This window comes from Synchiropus splendidus, chromosome 7, assembly GCF_027744825.2.
Source record: "Synchiropus splendidus isolate RoL2022-P1 chromosome 7, RoL_Sspl_1.0, whole genome shotgun sequence".
In the NCBI taxonomy this organism is placed as follows: Eukaryota; Metazoa; Chordata; class Actinopteri; order Syngnathiformes; family Callionymidae; genus Synchiropus; species Synchiropus splendidus.
Window position 1 is genome coordinate 20934535 of NC_071340.1, and position 21145 is coordinate 20955679.

At 41.8% G+C, this 21145-nt stretch overlaps 1 protein-coding gene across 19 annotated transcripts in view; it reads left to right on the forward strand.

Annotated features, from left to right (window-relative positions):
- The window catches only part of rimbp2b (RIMS binding protein 2b), an 83448-nt gene that overhangs the window by 34396 nt on the left and 27907 nt on the right, over nucleotides 1-21145 (forward strand). For all 19 annotated transcript variants that reach the window (XM_053871863.1, XM_053871862.1, XM_053871868.1 and 16 more), the window contains 4 exons: nucleotides 8284-8367; nucleotides 15921-16010; nucleotides 16787-16909; nucleotides 18764-18868. In XM_053871863.1, the coding sequence (XP_053727838.1) occupies nucleotides 8284-8367; nucleotides 15921-16010; nucleotides 16787-16909; nucleotides 18764-18868 (402 nt within the window). The remainder of the gene's footprint in view (nucleotides 1-8283; nucleotides 8368-15920; nucleotides 16011-16786; nucleotides 16910-18763; nucleotides 18869-21145) is intronic.

Consider the following 21145-nt stretch of genomic DNA (forward strand, 5'->3'; position numbering starts at 1 on the left):
AATAGCAAAAAATATTTTAACAAGAGAACTAAAAAAAAAATAATCGACATGAAAACTGCTGCTGGCGAAAAGTACATGTGCATCAAAACCTTCCCAACAGCTGGTGGATATTCTTCAACCGGACCAACACAAATAATGCTGTTGACTCCGGAGAGTCATGAAATTGCATCCCGGTAAAACCGGTTATGCAGTTGACGGCGGAGAAATTTCAATCAAAAGGGAGTTAAACCTGCAGGGATGCTAATGTTTCGCAGGAATCCTCTTTTGTTTCTGGTGTTTACCGGCCCGACATGAGAGAAGGAGTCTACTGCGTGACCTTAATGAACGTCTGCAGCGGCTCACCTCCAATATTCCCACAGTAAGTCTGCTTCTGCGAGTGGGCGTCCCATGTTTGCAACAGCAATCATCCGATGCTCCCGGCGGACCTTCCGTCAGCAATGTACTTTCAGCTGATAACAAACTGAGAAAAAAAGATTGTTTCTTCTCTGTAACACCCCACATGATACCACCCAGGCAGATGAAGCGATAGCACGACGACGCTCCGTCTGTTGCAGCTCTGTGACTCATTGATTTCATTATTAAAGTAAAAGTCTTCATTGACACGTCGGTGTTTGTGTAGCGGCTTTTATCAAATTGGTTTTCTTCTCTCTGGAGATTTCTATCGCTCAAGCTGTTTCGAATTAGCCTTCTGATACAGTATTAACATTTCTGATCCCCGTTTCAAGCTGTTGTTTGACTGCTCATCACTGTCTTCAGTCGCCATCACTTCTCACAACCTGGCTTCGTCGCTTTGCTTTCACATTTTGTTGTGAGCGAAACCGACTTGTGAGGAGAGACGCAACAAGGAAATACATTTATTTCCACCTTTTGTTCGTCATGGTGTTCCAGCAGCAGGAGAACTGAAATATTCTCTGCTAAAAACATTTACGCACCACAGCGCTAACAGCCATGAGGAGACATGATGAAATATAGTTGGGTCAGCTATAGACTAGAACCCCGGCCCTGTCGTTTCTGACAGATCCGACTTTGTTCGGAAACCTTTGTGGATCAGGAGAGACAGGGGAAAGCTTCACCAATCCCTCCACATCTCTGCTCTCTTTCATCCCTTGTTTTGTTGAATATGCATGGTGTGCAATGATGGGGAAATAATCTTTGCCGATGAGCAGAAAAAAAAACTGCACACGTTTTCACTTGGAGGGCATTTCAATTCAAACAGCGGATATCTGATGGAAAATGTCAAGTATTGACTAAGCTTGCCTCAGTTGGAAAACTGAAAACACTGAATGTGAAAAACAAAATGCTTGTTCTCATACACTGACACCTGTTGACCAACGTCACTGGTTCCATCTGTTCCTGTTGATGACTTACATCTTTCTTTTTCACCATTATTTTACTGTGATAGTTTGCCAACTTCTATAGCTTTTGATATATCATTTATAGCAATGAGCTATCAACAAACTGTTTGAAGGATTCTGAATCAATTCATAAATGTCCAAACTTAAATGCATAATAGTGTGCTAACACCTGAACACTGAAAACAAACATGGCTGACCACCAGATCCATCTCTCGCCACGGTATTTCTGACTGTACATCCCGAACCTGAGGAACATGTCACGAGTCACTATTTCAATTTGCTGTTTTAATGAGTCCCTGAACAACTCGGGTCACACATACACAAACATTCCCTGCCCTTTTCATCTCAGTCTCCGCCCTGGTGAGGTGCTACGTAACAAAACAATGAGTGCACGTCACCCTGAAAACCATAATGAATAAAAAAAAACCCAAAAAATACTTATTTTATCAGAAGCGAACTTGAGGCCTATCATTTATCTGTTTTGCAATTAAAACTGACACTATCTTTTTACAAGCTAATTTCCAAGTTCCATATTTCCTGTTATGTTATGTAACCATAAATGATGGCAACTTTCAACGCAATTAAAAAAAAAAAATCCACAATATTAGTCATTCTGGTATCTGGTATTTTGGGCGGCAACAATCAATAAAAAAGTCAGCCAGGGACTGACCAGACATCATCTGTTCCTTGTCCCAATGTATCCTGAAAATTTTGTCTAAATCTTTTCCTTCACTTCTCCTTAAACTCCCTTCTTCAGAGCTGTACAGAAAGTAACCTCGGGCTTGTTAAAACAGCTGACTTGACACAACTGAGACAGCTGAATGAGGAGGGTGGGCGGGACACGTAGTGGGAGAATTTGATAGACATGCCACCCTCCAATTATTTCAGTGAGTCTGTTAAAATGTTCTTTTCATGATTAAAAATACATCACTGAATGCCATTAAGTGTAATGTAATGTTATATTTGCACAGTGAAATCTATATACGGCTGGAAAAAAACAGGATCAAACTCCTTCCCTGCCTTAAAAAAAAAAAGCTTTTTCTTATGTGCTCTCATTGGCTCTAACCTCTAGAGAGAAGGGTTTAACAGCACATTGTGTCCCAAAATTCATAAACTGATTCTCTTTGATGTGCATTTTAATGAAGTTCCTAATTTATTTAGCTTGGTTAAAAAAGGCTTAAGGAGCAGCCACAGGGGCTTCGGCGTAGAATTTTTTCAGGCCAACAAAATGCATTGAGGAGCGAGTGCATTAAAGAGGTGGCTCTCTCAGCCAGCCTCTTGTCTTTAAGTGAGCATGACCCGATCTCCCGTGACACAAAATGACCAGCGAGGATTCTTGCTCTCAGCCGCTGACTCTGCTGCTGCACAAACGGGACGCATGGTAGTAAATTCCCCCGCACGAGCTCCTGTGAGCTCCCGCTCATTTGAAAAGGCAGAGAAAGTTACGTAACCTCTCACAGCTTAAGTGAGTGTGTGTGTGTGTGTGGAGGCACAGATGCTGCCACTCTGGTAATACTCTACTTGTCTGCAGTCTGTGAGCAAGAGTCTCTGTGAGTGTGCAACATGGAGACCGACTGCTGAACGGCAGATTTACAGGAAAAACAAGTGCAATTCCGAGTGGTCCTGCGTGCACCCGTTCCCTGACTGCGCCTTTGATAAACCATAATATTCATGAAGTCACTTTGATGTCAAGTTTTGGATTGGGATTGTGGTTTCAGTTTAAGTACAATTTTAATTTAATGGTCACATTTTTATTGATTCTAAAATGCTATTTTAGCTATGTCAACAACAACAAGGCAAAAGACAAAACATCAGTGACTATTTCTTCTGTCCATCTTTCTTGAGGTCACGCTCACACCAAACATGCTCCACGTGTAAATAGAAACAGATTCACTTGTAAGTCAATGCAGAGGGGCGGTAACATGCACAGCAAGTGTGGCGCTACCATACGGCGGCGGGGGATGGGACACGTTTGGGGTGTCAGGGTTGCAGTTTCACTTACTAGTGCACTGATGTCAGGCAACCTTTGACACATCTAACTGTCATGGTGGGTCAGGTAAACAGATCTAAGTGCTATAATGTAGCTGACTCACAGAAGACTCAAACACAAAAAAGGTTAAGTTTAACAAAAATTTATATCCAACAAAAAATAAAATAACACAGGACAGACAGGAAAAGAGGAACTAAAGATGTCGCCACCAAATGAGGGAAACACTCAAGGACGGGGAAAAACCTGAAACAGAAAAGAGGCGAAATACAATCGAGCCGAGCCAAGCATAAGTAAAAAAATGCTCAAACACACGTGGAAGAAGAACTCAAGCACTAACGCTGTGAGAAAGGGATAGAAAATAAACTTGGAAGAAACCAAGGAAGGGGCAGAAAAAGCATCAATCCAAAGTTAACAAGAATGCGATAGAACTAGGTCTCGAGGGGAACTTCACCGGAGGACGCGGAGCAACCACCTGGCAGCTGGAACCAAGGTGTAGAAATCAGCTCGCTTGATCAGTGGATGAGTTCCAGCTGCGCTGCTGTGAAGTTGGTGGGAACAAAGGAAACAGAAACAACAGACAGGAAAACAAGAAATAATCTGACCTGATCTACGCTGAGAGGGGAATTTCAGCAATAAGATGAAGAAGTGAAATGGACGAGAATCTGGTCGTAATATGGACTCAGAGACGGTAGCGGCCATATCAGTTTTTGCTTTTACAAAACTTCCACAAATACACCATGCAGAGAGGCAGGGGCACATTGCTCAGGTCTCTGGGAAGCTGAAACTACCTGGGTGAAAAGTGTTAAGTGTAAAGTCATGTGAATGCATGTAAACGTTTCAGGAGGAACTGTCTTTGCTCCTGAATCCCATTGCTAATATATTCAGTGGCACCTTGTATTATGTCAATCAATATTTTTCATTGTAATGAAATAAAATACATCTGTTCCAACCCCATGATGAAATATGAAAACGATAAATGATAAAAGAAGCTAGCAAATATCAAAACAAAACGCTGATCCCTTCACTGTGATACACAGGATGTAGGATGGGATGTTCATTGGGCTGTTTGAGGCTGGTTTAGAACTGAAATTCTAGCTCCACGACTCAAATTTAAAAATGGCAGAAAGATAGCTAACATCTGACTGATGTTTTCTCACTTAGAATTTCAATTTTAGCCCAAATAAACCCATCTTCGGGTGGCACTACAACACAGTATACTACGAAAATCCAACATCTCGCACAGGTCAATGATTGTTCATTCTCCACCAATACGATGCTGCAGACTAGAATAATCCCACCAGAGCTGCAGCAGAAACGCGTTTCTGCACACACATACTGTAAATCTTTTCATTTAGAAAGATCAATATGTGAATGAGATTATTTCCACGCGCGCTCATCTCAACTCAGAGCAAAGAACACGGCTACAGCGTGGGGCGGACACAGGAGCAGTATGGATCACCGTGGAGGCCCCCGCGTCCTGTACGCATTTGCATTAGTGCCACTGAGGCAAAAATGCTAAATCCAGCCGAAGGGGATGGACTTCCTCATCTGTCTTCATCTGCCGTGCAGTAAACGCCTCTTCACTTATACAGGAGCTCATTACTCACAATGGCAACCACTTGAATCTTTTATCAGAGGGATTTTTAATTGGACATTGGTGAGTGTTGATTCAAACAAATGGGCCTGGAAACTTGTTTGTGGGTGTTTGTGCGTGTGAGAATGTATGAGTGAAATATTCATGGTGCAAGCACAAAGCTGGAGCCGTCTGGTTGGCACCACTGCGCACTGATAGCAGCCTACACGGGCGACGTGAGCAAGCTGTCTGCGGAGGCCGTGTGATTCATGCCGGCCGGCCAGGTTCATGTCACCACGCTGGTGGACTGGAGGCCGGAATAAAAATGAATGAATCAATAATGAATGTATTGGATGATTTATGAAAGTGATGAGTGTTCTTCACGTCACAATGCTCCATCAGGCTTGAGATATTTTGGAAAATCTATCCATCAATCCATTATTCCATCTGTCCATCCATTCCTCCATCATCCATTGTCCATCCATCATTCATCCATCGTCCATCCATCCATTGTCAGTCCATCATCCATCCATTATTCCATCTGTCCATCCATCCATCCATCTATCATCTTTCTATCAGCTCTATAGTCATCCATCAATCTATCCACCACTCGTCCATTCATCCATCCATCCATTGTCTGTCCATCATTCATCCATCATCCATTCTGCCATCGTCCATCCATCCATTGTCCGTCCATCATTCATCCGTCATCCATCCATTATTCCATCTGTCCATCTATTCCTCCATCATCCATCCATCCATTGTCCGTCCATCATTCATCCGTCATCCATCCATTATTCCATCTGTCCATCTATTCCTCCATCATCCATCCATCCATTGTCCATCCATCATTCATCCATCCATTATTCCATCTGTCCATCCATTCTGCCATCATCCATCCATCCATTGTCCGTCCATCATTCATCCGTCATCAATCCATTATTCCATCTGTCCATCCATTCTGCCATCATCCATCCATCCATTGTCGGTCCATCATTCCTCCATCGTCCATCCATCCATCCATTGTCAGTCCATCATCCATCCATTATTCCATCTGTCCATCCATCCATCCATCTATCATCTTTCTATCAGCTCTATAGTCATCCATCAATCTATCCACCACTCATCCATTCATCCATCCATCCATTGTCCGTCCATCATTCATCCATCATCCATTCATCCATCGTCCATCCATTCTGCCATCATGCATCCATCCATTGTCCGTCCATCATTCATCCGTTATCCATCCATTATTCCATCTGTCCATCTATTCCTCCATCATCCATCCATCCATTGTCCATCCATCATTCATCCATCCATTATTCCATCTGTCCATCCATTCTGCCATCATCCATCCATCCATTGTCCGTCCATCATTCATCCGTCATCCATCCATTATTCCATCTGTCCATCCATTCTGCCATCATCCATCCATCCATTGTCGGTCCATCATTCCTCCATCGTCCATCCATCCATCCATTGTCAGTCCATCATCCATCCATCATTCCATCTGTCCATCCATCTATCATCTTTCTATCAGCTCTATATTCATCCATCGACCTATCCACCACCCATCCATCCATCCATCATCTATCCATCCATCCATTGTCCATCCATCATTCATCCATCCATTATTCCATCTGTCCATCCATCCATTATTCCATCTGTCCATCCATCCATCCATTGTCCATCCATCAATGTATCCATCCATCCATTCACTGATGCATCCATCCATCCTTCCATCATCCACCTATCATCCATAGTAAAGGTTCTTCAAAGGGTCGATCAGGAAGAAGGAATGAATTTATCATCAAAATTTGACTGACTAAATACACAATAGGAGAAGCTCAGTCAAGAGGTGACTCTATTAGCGAGTGAAGGGTCAAGATTCCAAAATAAAACAGCAAGTAAATCAAAGCACTAACACTGTTTTTTTACAGTATTATATTTCACCATCTGACTAAAGTGACATGTTGCCGCTGCAAACCAATTTGAATAAATGGTATTTGAAGAGGTAATGAACTGTTTCTTGGCTTGTTTGTGATGTAACTCTGAGGCACATGTAAAGATAACAGAAGGAAAAAAAACCCTTTGATGTGGACGACCAGCTGAATCTTCCAGTCGTATTTAGCTTTATGTGATAACACGCTGGTGACATCACCGCGTGTCCTCAAGCAAGTCCGAGATAAGGGCGCCGTACTGTGCGACATTGGGCAATTTCACTTGGCTCTCACTCCGCTGGAAGAGCTTTTTACATTAAAGCCTGCTCACCCATTGACCTCAAAGTGGTGAATATATTAAATAAGAAAGGTCAGCGAGTTGGATTACCAGCTTTGACCCTTCCCCTGCATTCCACCCTGCCAAGTGAAAGTTGGCAAGATTCAATCTCTGACCTCTTAGCTCTTATTACTTGCCACCAGTGATCTGTTTCATCCGCACACATCTGTGCACAGGGTTTGTTGACAAGTGTTACACAGTATTTTTTTCGAAATAAAATCTGCAGACAGACATCATGCGAGCCATTTTACCAGTGATATTTGGAAGGAGAAATGACAAAGACAACAAATAACAGCAGTATTGATCCGGACTAGTGTAATTACAGTAACATACACACATTAATCCGGCATTCACAGTAGTACTATAAAAGTACTACTATGCAAACAATAAATGCACAACAAAGTAAGAAAAACAGGAACGACACAGGGCTTAGGATTCTCACATGGCGACAGCAGATTTATTTAAACAGCAACACAGATGTCGCTTTAAGGTGTGATGTATATAAACGGAAGTGCTCAATAAAACCTGGACTGAACTCTTACAGCTCAAGGATGTGTACTTCAGCGATGATCTCCAATGTGTCTGAACCGTTTGAAACATTTAATGTTAGCGTCAGTCAACACAGTATCGAAGGGTCAATGAGGTTTCATGAAACAGTGCCCTGATTTTCAGAGTCCACAAGGTGGTGCTGTCTGCTGTAAAATGTTAGGACTTGAACAACAAATTCAATGAAACCTCACATCAATTCTATACGAAGAGCGCCATCTAGAGGCCTCTGAAAATTAGGACACTGTTTCATCAGCCCTGCTAAGCTGTTTCATGATACCTCATCCACCCATCACTACCAACAACCATGTATTCCCCGCCTCTTCACTTAAACCTCAGTCATATAAAAATGTGCTACAGGCCAGCAAAGCAAGTGTCAACTGTCATACTCACTTTCTCTCCATTTATTGTAACTCTGCAAAACAAAACCTCACAAAAAATACCTTCCCTTATGCCGCTTTGTTTGGCTTTCATCGCATGCTCTCTGAAGGCACTTCCCGACAAACTATAACAGCCGTCGTGTCTTTTGATTCTCTTCCCAGGAGAGTGAGATCAGCTCTCGAAGGAAGGAGTGTGAAGCACTTGAGGCAGAGGTTAAGAAGAAGAATCAAACATGCCAGACTTTGGTAAGTACAGCAGAAAATAAACTTTGGCCTTGAAGCGAAAGAAAGGTGAAAAGAATTGATTCGCACCTGATGGCCCACCTTGATGTCATTACACGGCAACGTCCCCGGAGAAAATGAGTGACATTTCCTGGTAATGATTGCTCAGTTCTCCACTGGTGATGAGTGAAATTGAAAAATGAGGCACATTAAAAGCACGTTGCAGCGTTTCATTTCTCCAATTTGTCCGAAGGACAAGCAAAGAAATGGCCCGACGTGCGAAACAAAATATGCATCACAAAAGCGCTTTGGCAGGATAGATGTGCAGTGTGAAGTGCAGCAGGTCTTTCACCGAACATAAACATTTTTGGTTTCTTATATTGGTCTGCTGGACCTCTTCAATATACTGTCTGGTACTGCAACATGAGATTATTGACTTGACTTTGACTCGACTCGACTCGACTGTGTCTGTCTGTCCTGGTGGAGACAGAGCCGACGGGTTGCATGGACTCGCCACTGAATACTTGGGGAAGAGCCTGCTCTTGTGCAGAACTATAGCCACTCCATGCTGAGGAGCCCCTTCCCATGATTTATCCTTCAGGGATGGATGAAGTGGCAGAAACAAGATCTCACAGGTGTTGAGGGTGCACCTTGCTGATGGCCTAAGAGGGTGTGTTTCAGTAGAGGGGAGTCTTTACCAAGATTACTACTCCAGTGACCCAATGTCTGCTATGGTTCGAGTATTTCTGCAACTCTGATGTATAGAAACAAAGGCATCCAACAAAGGAAATATATTTATTTATTCATTGAAATCGAGCGTGACACAAATGGAGCGTGACTAACAATACACAGACTCACAAACAGGCTGTTTTGGCCCACTCAATTATATCAACTGTTATGACAGAATCCTTATGTCTGGAGAGAATTCACCCTGATAATCGACTCCAAAAAGCAGTCGTAAATGACCAAAACTCTTTGTGTGTCGACTTGTACTGTCTCTGAACTATTCGACAATTACCAAATCTGCAGCTGTCTGGACCCTGTCCGTTCCTTCAAGTGTCCTGGCGGCAAGCATGAACTTTAGTTCATCCAGCAGAGGGTTTGTTCCGTTCATCTTTTGCTCATTTCCTTTCGGGAAAAAAAACCCCTGCCATCCGTAGATGCACTTCCATGTTGTGTGTTGTATTATCCACTTGTTGTGATGTTTCCACATCAATTGATCACATGATCACATTTATGCCAAATTCTTCATGAGAAACAAAAACGACTTTGAAATTCTCAAATCATTGAAACATAAATGTGTGGAACCTTATGAAACACCTATGATGGAGGTCAGGTGAGCTCAATGCCGAAACTAGTGATGTGCGGATCGATCCTGAAATATCGACACCTCCGATACCTGATCTTGATTCTCTAAAATCGATTCTCAAACCGAAATATTGATACTTTTGATACTATTAGTATTATTCAGGAACACGAAACTATTGAGACCCTTTTCTCCCGCCTGTGAGTGACGGCACAACAGTGACAATGGATGACAGTTGGATGCTGTGTCTACATATTCACTGTTTTCATGTTGACATGTTCATGTTGAATTACGTTTATAGTGGTTGACAATTAATGTTTTATTTTTTCCAGAGTAAATAAATAAATAAACAAATAACGCATCCTTGTATTCAAGCAAGCTATGATAAGGTGTAGCCACATACATGTAGGTATCAGTATCGGTATCACCGATACCAGCCTGAATATTACTCAGTATGGGATCGGAAAGTAAATCCGTGGAATCGAACATCACTCGCCCAAACAACAGACCAAGAGACCCGAGAACAGGCAGAATCTAAGAGACGATATATCCAACAAGGAGAAAGTCAGGTGCAGAAGGTTGGGCAAAAACTAGCAGACCACAATGTCAAAAAAAAAAAAAAAATCACCAGGATTAGCAGCGAAGCGTGATCGCTGTAATTTAACTTTCTGGCATCTGTTTACAGTTCAGACTCTGAAAACAGAAACGTCGGCAGAATTTGATGGTATGAAAGGCTGAATGCGCCGTTTGATGTTCGCACTGTCACAAAGTGATGTCAGGGAAACATGATGCTGTTAAGCCATCAGTCTTTTCACAGCTTGCGATGTTGTCGTGAGATGAAACGTACGCACGCGCGACCACTCAGCGATGAGTTGTAGCCCGGGAAAATACTTACTGAATACAGGAGCCTTTCAATAGTCTGTTAAAACACCATTAGATGTGTTTTTATACATCACTTAGCAGTTTGATTCCTTTGTTTGTTGGTCCATTTACGGAAAGAAAAATCCATTACTTCTATTAAGGTTGTGCAACCCCAGCAGCGTTCCCTTTCTGTTCCATTGTCAGCTCTCTCAGTTACGCCAATGACAAACTGTGCCTAAATGACATGAATAAATGGTGGTCTGGTGTCCCCCCTCTCAGACTGAAGCACGTCTTTCATGCCCTGCCTCTGAGAGCACAGACAAAAAAAACAAGCGCACCGAACCATGGCGAGTTGACAGTCATGTCAATCCCTGTTTGATCTGCGCTGTCTTTCCACCATTCCTATTCCTCACTTCTCCCCGGCTCCTTCTCTGCTTTGGTTCAAGCAAGACTAGGATATGACTATAGCTCTTTTTATGAATACGCAGATCATTCTGACTTGTGAATTAAACCTCCCGCAGGCATCAGTGTCTTCCCCGAGCCCTGTGACTTTGGCAAATGTTTATAAACAGGCACGCTCCGACAGAATGTTTGGGTGAGAGTGATCGCAGCCATCTGTCACCTCCACCTTTATGGATGTTTGCTTCATGGCTTCAGCGTGGCACTAGTAGCTTTGTAAAGTCTGTTACCATGGCAACAAACTGTAAGATGCAGTAATAAATATTAATGTTAATCATGGATCAATAATGGTCCAGACGACAACAAGTCTAGACTCCATCTATCTATCAGTCTGTCTGTCTGTCTATTCATCCATCCATCCATCTTTCTATCCAGCTATCCATTCATCCAGCTTTCCATCCAGTGATCTATTCATCCATCCATCCATCTTTCTATCAGCTATCTATTCATCCATCAATCTATCCATCCATTCATGTATCCATCATCCATCCATCATTCATCCATGCATCCATCTTTCATCAACTATCTATCATCCATCCATTCATCCATCTATCATCCATCAGCCATCTATCTATCTATCACCCATCCATCCATCTTTCTATCAACTATCTATTCATCCATCCATCCATCTATCTATCATCCATCCATCCATCTATCATCCATCCATTTATCCATGCATCTATCTATCATCCATCCATCTATCTATCTATCATCCATCCATCCATCTATCATCCATCCATTTATCCATGCATCTATCTATCTATCATCCATCCATCTATCTATCTATCATCCATCCATCTATCATCATCCATCTATCATCCATCCATCCATCCATCCATCTTTCTATCAACTATCTATTCATCCATCCATCCATCTATCTATCATTCATCCATTCATCTATCATCCATCCATTTATCCATGCATCTATCTATCATTCATCCATCTATCTATCTATTTATCTATCATCCATCCATCCATCTATCTATCATCATCCATCCATCTATCTATCATCCATCCATCCATCTTTCTATCAACTATCTATTCATCCATCCATCCATCCATCTATCATCCATCCATTTATCCATGCATCTATCTATCATCCATCCATCTATCTATCTATCTATCTATCTATCTATCTAGGGTTAGGGGTTAGGGTTAGGGTTAGGGTTAGGGTTAGGGTTAGGGTTAGGGTTAGGGTTAGGGTTAGAGGGTTAGGGTTAGAGGGTTAGGGTTAGGGTTAGGGTTAGGGTTAGGGTTAGGGCATAGATCCATCCATCTATGCCAAACAGTTTCCCAATATTTGCCATGACTGTGCCCTCAAGAAACAAGCGGACAGTTCTTGAATGACATTAACAGCATTTCTTCACGTCCCGAATACAGAGGCGACGCAATAGCTGAATACGGCATTTTAATAGCGCACATTAGAGCCAAAGCACCTTGGATTCTTTTCTGCTAAATAATAATAGCGAGTGCTAATTAAGAATACAGGCCACAGTAAATCATGCGTGAAATTCCGTGCATCAGCGGGCTGGGCGGCTCTGTGGAGAACAAAAGTGTGTCCTCCTACGGGATTACCATGTGCTGAAGTGATCTGTTGAAAGCATTTCAGTGGCAGCCATTTAGCTAAAATATACAGCTCGCTGTTTGTTTTCTAAGTGCGCTTCCATTTCATCCAATTTTCTCAACATTATTTCAAACACTGTTTTAAAAGACAGTATAACCAAGTGGCCATTTCTATAGTGCCGGATGTTTTCGTGCTATAGGGACACGGCTGGGCTTCTGTCGCAGGAGTGGCTGTCCTTGTGAATGAACACGGGGCTGAGCCAGCACACATTAGCTGTGAATTAGGGGATCAATGGACATGAATAGGAATGTCAATGTTATCTAGTGTCTCTACGGGAAGCATTGGAATAGACACGGTTGATGCTGGATGAAACGCGGGTAGAGAGTGACTGAAACTGACAGAAAAGAAAGACCTTTTCCTTTAGTAATACCTCGTAGGTACACAAACCTTTCACAAATGTACTGACCTTTATGTCTTTGTAAGAAAAAAGGAAGTATTTTTTTGTATTTTGTTGTTTTGGATGTCAGTTATTGACATTCAAAATCTATATATATATATATATATATATATATATATATATATATATATATATATATAGTCAATGTTAAAGAATGTTGGGAAAAAAAGAATATATATATATATATATATATATATATATATATATATATATTGTATTAACATTGACTATCACAAAATTTACTTTCAGGTATTTGTCTTTATTATTTATTTTTAAAATACATTTTATTGAAGTTCATTGTATTATATTCGGCGGCACAGTAGCGCAATGGTTAGCACTGCTGCCTCTCATATCTGGCTGGAGTTTGCATGTTCCTCCTGTGCCTGCATGGATTTTCTCTGGGTACTCGAATTTCCTCCCACAGCCCAAAGTCTCTGCAGAGTGGAGACTTTTCTGTAAGCTAGGATAAAAATAAAGATATTTTTCTTTCACCTCGACAGAAAAATCAGGAGCAATGACAAATCAGATCTGAGCCCACAACAGGCATGTTAAACTAAAACTGTGATGAACGATTAAGGTTTCACAATGTAAAGATCACAAAACAAAAATACTGAAATATGAACAGCGGTCAGATTCCTTTCAGCAAATTCATGAGAAAACCTTCAATAAGTCCAAGATTCAATGCACATTTTGTGTTCTTGAGTCAAAATGTCTGGGTTCTAGCCTGTGAAACAGGAGCTGGTCATATGACCGGATGGTCATGTGGATCATCCTGAAAAACAATGGAGGGGGCGTAGAGTCCATTGTTGACATTCAAGACCTAAGCTACAAATGAGCCTATGGAGGAGCAAAACTTGACACATTATCATGGGTCAGAACTTTGCATGGCCCCATTCAATGTTGGCGGTGTTGTAAAATAAATAAATAAATCTAAGTAAGGGATGTGTTCAAAAAAAAGAAAAAGCATAGTGCATAAGTTACAACATTGAGAGCGATATGATGAAGACATGGAGTTGTGGGATGGTTCACACGGTTCAGCTGTCACCAGGGCTGTGGATTCTGGGTTCTGTCAGTGGGTGCTCAAAATGTAATGTCTGAATGGTGGGCAAAGTTCTGCTGTAGCGGACCACATTGCACACTAACTTTACAGGCACGCAGACACATCAGCGACAAACAGCAGAATTGCAGAAAAAAAAAAAAAAAATATATATATATATATATATATATTAATTTTATTTATTTATTTATTTTTATTTATTTATTTATTTTTTTCCTCTTTGTTGCAAGGCGGCTGTAACATTGTCAGACGTCCTTGTTTTTAAAATTACGATAAAATTTAAGCCAGAATGAACTGAGGAGAAAAAGAAGGGAGCAGGTTGGCGTCGGCACAGGCATCTACCGTGACACTGGTATCGGTATCAGACATAAAAAAGTGGAATCCTAGTCACAACATCGACCTGCAACTTTCATAATGGATTTGCCTCGAGTCACGTCTTAGAATGAGCAATGTGTGCTTACTGTAGCTGCGAAATATTGAATAAAATAACATCCTTGTTTTGCTACTTTTATTTTGTCTGATAATTTATGACTATTATTAGCACTCTTGTCAACATTATATTTCCTGTCGCCTCATTTCGACTGTGACCCAGCCTCCTATTTTAAACATGAGGGAACAGTAGGAGGCTCGCAGTCACTGCATCCATTAGGCTGCACGTGTCACATATGAACCGTGAGCCTTCTTGGCCGCACACTTGACAGACACTTGGATTACATGGTACCTAAGTGCCAGGGAAATGCACATTTCAGGAAACTCTCCGACTGTCACGCCTCACCACTGTTAGTGAATGTTATTATGGTCTTGTTCCCTGCAATGAGGGATAATTGCCCCTCTCCTCGTTCATCTTTGTCACACGGGGAGCGCTTTGGGTGTGTTAGTGAGGAATATATTGCGAGGGGATGAACATTTTAACGTCATAAAAGTGTGTTATTAAAAAAGATACCAGCATGCACTTGGATTCTGTCTACTGCTGCTGGTTTTATTTGCAGAAATCAAGCAGCATATCTCCCAGTGGAGGTATTTTTGTGGGTTTAAAGAACAGGTTAGCTCATGATGTTTTGATAAACAAACACATTTGCTCTTATGACGTAGACTTGAAATATTTTTGTCCCGTATAGCAATGCCAGGATGAATACATTTTCTCTTTTGCTGCCATAACAGATTACATGTTTGTTTTTGTCATTCAAGTTTGTCTCAAGAGGTTCGGGAATCATAGTCTGTAATTTTGTCACATTGCAACACAATTATATGCTCATATTTTTCATTTAAAAAATAAAACATATTTGTTACATTTTGTTACATATTGTTACGATATTATTTTGGAATGTGTTTATTTTATTTATTTGAATATCTAACATTGATCAATTCCTTATTATTATTATTATTATTATTATTATTATTATTATTCATTTTTTTAGATGGACTATAATATCCTGTACAGCATAATCTCAAGCATTGGCTACTGCTGTCTTAACTTTCAGGTATTGCTCTTTATTTATTTGATATATAAATATTATGTAAATTCATTCATATAATATTGTGTTATACATATGATTTTTTTTTTATTATTATGTGAAAACATCCAAATAAATACGTGCAATCGATTCGTTTCTGATAAATAAATGAACGTGTATTAGTTTGTGTGCTATACTTTAGTGCCGTTGAATGAATTTTCTGTGGCACAAGTCTGTATGTTTTGCGGCGCCCGTGCGCACGTGTGTTTTGAGGGGAAATCATTTGTTCGGACACCTTAGTCAACACGAGTCTCCTCGGATGAATAATGCAGAAGCTATCGCCGGCAGTGAGAAGGAGCCGGACTCTATGACTTCATGCTCTCTTAACACTGTTTACTTTTTTTGCCTCTTTTGTCTAGGAGAATGAGCTTCAAGATTTTCTCCAGGAGAACCAGCACTTGAGCCTGCAGTTGTTCAGCAATAGCCACAAGGCGTGTGAGTATGAGAAGGTAAGCGTCGAGTCTGTCTGGGTTAAAAGAGGACTGACTGACTGAATTATCCCCGCTGTTTAGCCCAGAGATTTACCCTTATGAGGTCTTTCTCTGGTGGAAGAAAGACTGGAGAATGAGAATAAAACAGGTTATTAATGTCTTATCGTGTCTGCTGTGAGGCTCTTCTAACCTGTTATCGCATGGATTTGAGCCCGGCACTCCGCAGGCCGAGACGGATATCAGCCCCTGCTTACACCTGGATGTTCTGATCCCTATCGTGTTTGAATGAACCAAGCACCATGAGGCACCTCCCTCCCTCCATCCATTATTGTCTATTGACCCGCTTCCGCCGAAGCCATTCCAGTTTATGTAGTCTGCACACACTCGCCCGTTCTGTCTACATTACGTACCTGCGAGTGGGCGGCGTCGAGGCAGAGGTTTCTGTTTGTGTTCTGCTTTGCTTGTGTTTGATGAGACGGCCTCCTCCAGGTATAATTAGTCACCCTCGGCTGCGCCAAGAACCGGGCTTCACCATGCTGCTGCTGCAGCGGGAAGTAGTCGCCCAGCTCCTGATTTATCCTCTCTGAAATCCTGCCGTAGCTACTGAGAGGTTCAGTACACATAAGTGAGGGTAAAACACTTAATACTTTATCTGCTAATCTGAGGGATTTTGAAGTCACGGCCGTGTAAAGCACGTTATCCTCTTTGTTTATCTTCAGCGTCAGCGTCATTATCAATATATTTTTCATATTTTCCACAAATGCAAGCGAATAAAATCCAGTCCTTTCCTGCAGGTGAAGTCTGAGTATGCTCAGCTCAAAGATACCCTGGGTTCTGTGACGCAGGAGAGAGATTTAGCCCTGTGGGAGAGGAACCAGCTCCGAGGCAAACTGGAGAACCTAGAGCAGGTGCTCAAGGTGAGAAGCCCAGCTCCAACAGATCCTCGCTTTTCTCTCCCCTAACTGCGCTATTTCCCACTGTCCCTCTCTGACCTCTCCCAACTGCTGTCTAACTTCTCTGACGTGTCTGTTGCCTTCCAGTGCGGTGCGCGGCGGTCAGTGCAGGAGCTGTGTATGAGCTTGGAACGCTCTTCCCTTTCTCCTCTATGCTTAGGTGTAACCCCTCCCCTCACCCTGACCCCCTTATCCTTGCCAAACTTCTAGAATTGAAGGTACTACATGACCACGTAGTACAGGAAAATGTAGCCCGATTCTGAATGTTTTTGTCCACTGGCTGTGCCTGGTACTCACCTGCTCAGCAGGCTGCTTCAGAGTGGAATGGTCACGTAACAGTTGAGCACTGTGCATGAAGCAGGAAGAAAAGTTTGGCTATAGGAATTACAGGAAGAACTGAAGATTAATACGTGTCTCCAGCATGGAAATAGCAATCACTTTACAGGCTTGTTGGCACCAAACATGGAGGACTGGTTGCTTTTTCTTGACCGTCTTGTACTGTTTGGCTTTTCCCTTTTTTATCGATGACCACTGACATGTGAGCACGCCAAGGAGTTCGCTCACTCTTTGCATGTAACTTCAACCCATGTACACTTCAGCTACTTTAAAGCAGAAGCCAGCTATCAAACAAGTATTTTGTTACTTTGGGGGTCAGCACCTGACTCCTGGTGAATACTTGGATGGAAGCACTATGCATTTTGGTTGGGTGAAAAAAAATCACATGAGGTGTTGCAACACTGCTTTTGTGGTGGTAGAAATGACTGGTGACTGAGGAACACTTTCTCAATAAAGGTCCCTGATATAGGTTTATCAGTACACCCAATGGTATCAGTCAATTGAATGAATATTTTTCATTACTAAATAGAGTCTCACCCATAGGCCAGTTGGCTCCCACTGTGTCTCCTAGGTGGTGTAGCACGCTGTGGTCACTTTCTCTTTCTACAGGCCATTGTGTGTATGGTGTGGGTTTGGGTACAGTATATACTGCTGATGGTAGATGAGGCATCATGAAACAGTATTGCAGGGTTGATGTTCAGAGGCCACGAGATGGCACCTTTGGTTTAGAAATGATATGAGGTTTCATTGACTTAGTTGTTCCAGTCCAGACAGCGCCATCTGGTGGCCACTGAATATTAGGACACTGTTTCATGAAACCTCATCAACACTTCAATACTGTGTCATGAAACCTCATCTACTGTACCCATCGCTAGTGGTGGATCATACTTACTGTAGTGCTATCTTAATACACCATGTATGATCCATTATACCACCACAAATCCATACAAAATCCATCCAACCACAGAGGATTAAGAGAGTTGGTACTCACCCTTTCTGGGTATCCAATCGTCAGAGGCCACAGAAACATGACAGAAACTATCTGAAATATGATTGGATTAAAAACAACAACCATAAAATACAACACTGTCACCAGCACCATCAGGTGGATATAATGTGATATGAAAACTAATATAATGTACGTACTAATATAATGATATTTATTTGATAATTCTACCTACTTATTTACAGAATAATTGATAATAATAAAATATTACAGCCAGCTGTACCAACTACCAGGCTCAGCAGGAGCTGACTGACCTTTTTTTTAAACTGCATCAGACATTTGTTTTTGACAGTGCACTTGCCATCGTTGAGTGATGTGGCGACAAATTATTCTGCTTTACAAGGGGACTTTTTCTTCAAAGTGTTACACCTCTCTGCAATTACAGTTGAACTGTGCTCCACTTGTTCTGCTTCCCGGCTCCATTAACACCTGCTCTCTACTGCCCCCTTGCTCTGTCTCCCCTCCTGTCACTCCAGCATATGCGAGAGGCTGCAGAGCGGAGGCAGCAACTCGAGTTGGAGCATGAGCAGGCCCTGGCTGTACTCAATGCCAAGCAGCAGGAGATCGACCTTCTTCAGAAGGTAAGCTTTTCTCTTACCATCAGCAGGACTTTCGGAGTTTGACGGAGCACAAAGGTGCAAGTCGATAAACGCGCAACAGGGAATCGGCGCCTTCTGAAGGCAGCAAACACTCACCTGAGTGTTACATCACGGGTGCCCGACACATCCTTTGTCAGTCTCAAAACCCCGAGGGCTCCAAGTGCAAGGGCCCCTCTCCTCCTCTGCACCTAGCTAGCAAATCCAACATTCAAGCCCCAGAGTAGAGATGACACTTTTCCAAGGTTAGCTGAACTCAAATGCTGGCCCAAGCAATTCCATGGCTTTGCCTCCTTGTCTGTACATCGGAGCTGACTGCAAAAGCCAGTCTGCTGAGTGGGTGCGTGTCATTGGAATAGTCATCAGTGTCTTCTCCAAAAAAAACAAAAACCTTGCGTGCACCTCCAGTGTTGCTGTTTCCAAAACCTCAGCCGTCCGCCGGAGTAGCTCTCAGCCTTTTCTCTCATTATCAGAAGCTCATTACTGCCTTATCTGCCTGCACACATGCTGCATTCCCCCCAAATTAATTGCCTGCAAAGTAGCTTTATGGAATTGTAAAGTCCACAGATGTACGAATATTCATGTGGAACACTTGTTTTTCTCAACAGATGCTCTCAGTTTCGCAAAGAAATATTGTGCCTCTTCTGCTGTGTGGCTATACAGTCCACTGCGTCTGTATTGTGCAGTTTAACTGAATTACACCGGCTTCTGAAACATGCCGTCACTGAGCATAACATTATCAATCATTCATGTCTTCAAAAGCATCTAAACTGAGGCTGTTTTTTCTGTTAACATCAAACTATAATGGAAAGAACTGCCTGGTTTTGAGATGCACATTTTCATAATTAGCAGCGACTTAAAGAGTGCGAGAGAATCCCGTCAACACTGCGTTGAAAAAGTCACATCGCCATAAACAGGCTGAGTGAGGGCCACGATTGAAGCTTGAGGGAGCGTCGGAGGATACAAAAAAAACTTGAGTTTCCCGAGTATAGGCCCCAAAAGTACACACAGTGTCCATCTTAGGACTTGGTTTTCACAGACTGCTGACACGGGCTGTAACATTAAAGTCAAGATGTGAAGTTGGGTTTGAAAAATGAAAAGAAACAAACCACCAGCTCAACTGTTAAATGAGTTTCTTATTCTATATAGAGCCCTAAGTCTTGACTTAATTTAAAAAAGAAATGAAACATAACACATTGGTGGTTTTGTTATAGACACATAGTTAGTTCACAAAGCCAGCATTGCATGGCTTGGTCTATAAAAGCAGTTCTACCAAACCGACGTAGTAAAATAAAAATGAATCAAAGTCAAATAAAATGAAAGTACGACAGGATTCCACTCAGAGCAGAATCTTCATGGCTCTGGGAGGAAGAGGGTGACTGGAGAGTTACTGAAGGTCATGACACACAGCTATAAACCTCAGCCAATGATACACCAGAATGTGAAATTAATATTATAAAATACATCAAAAAATTGTAAGAATGCAACTGAATTTTCAGAAACAGCAGTCAACCTTTGATAACACTTATATTAAGGTCAAATTTGTAATGAATGCATCATAACAGAAGCTGTTCTGCATGTTTAGAATCCTGTATGACAAATTTGTGTCAAGTATAGTATAGTTCACAAAGTTGTTATGATCAGGCAGAGAGCTCGGGGTGTCAATGGAGAACCAACCACAAGTAAAAATAAAAGTCCAAATCTCAGTCCGACGAAACAGAAAAACTAGATCCTAACTGAACTGATGTTCAAATGGTGAAAGCAGGTGGATGAGCAAAAGACAGCAAGAATAAAGGACACATTGAAAGGTGCTAGGCAAACTAGGAGGAACACAAAACACTGTAAAATTTACGACAAAATACAAGCTTAAAACATAGACGGGGAAAGAACAGATGGAATAATGAGCACCAGAAGTGAACTTCTGCTGCAGGACGCTGCGTCTATCTTGCTATTTAGAATTAGTGGGGTACATTCATGAGGATATTCAAAATTTCAAGAGATGTTTTTCTGTCTGAGACCCTGATAAACTCAACTCAACACACATCCCACTATTGATCATGGGATAAAGCAAACATTGTGGCAACTGGATAACACAACATGCAGTCTGCTATTGGACAGGGCTGTGTGTTTTGTCTCAGAAAAATTCAGAGAGAAAAATGATAAATACATGACAGGAACACAACTGCTGCTTGGGGAATGAAAGTAAAAGTTGGGCTGAAGGAACGCACCAGGTGAAGACCTACATACTGTAGGTCTAATACA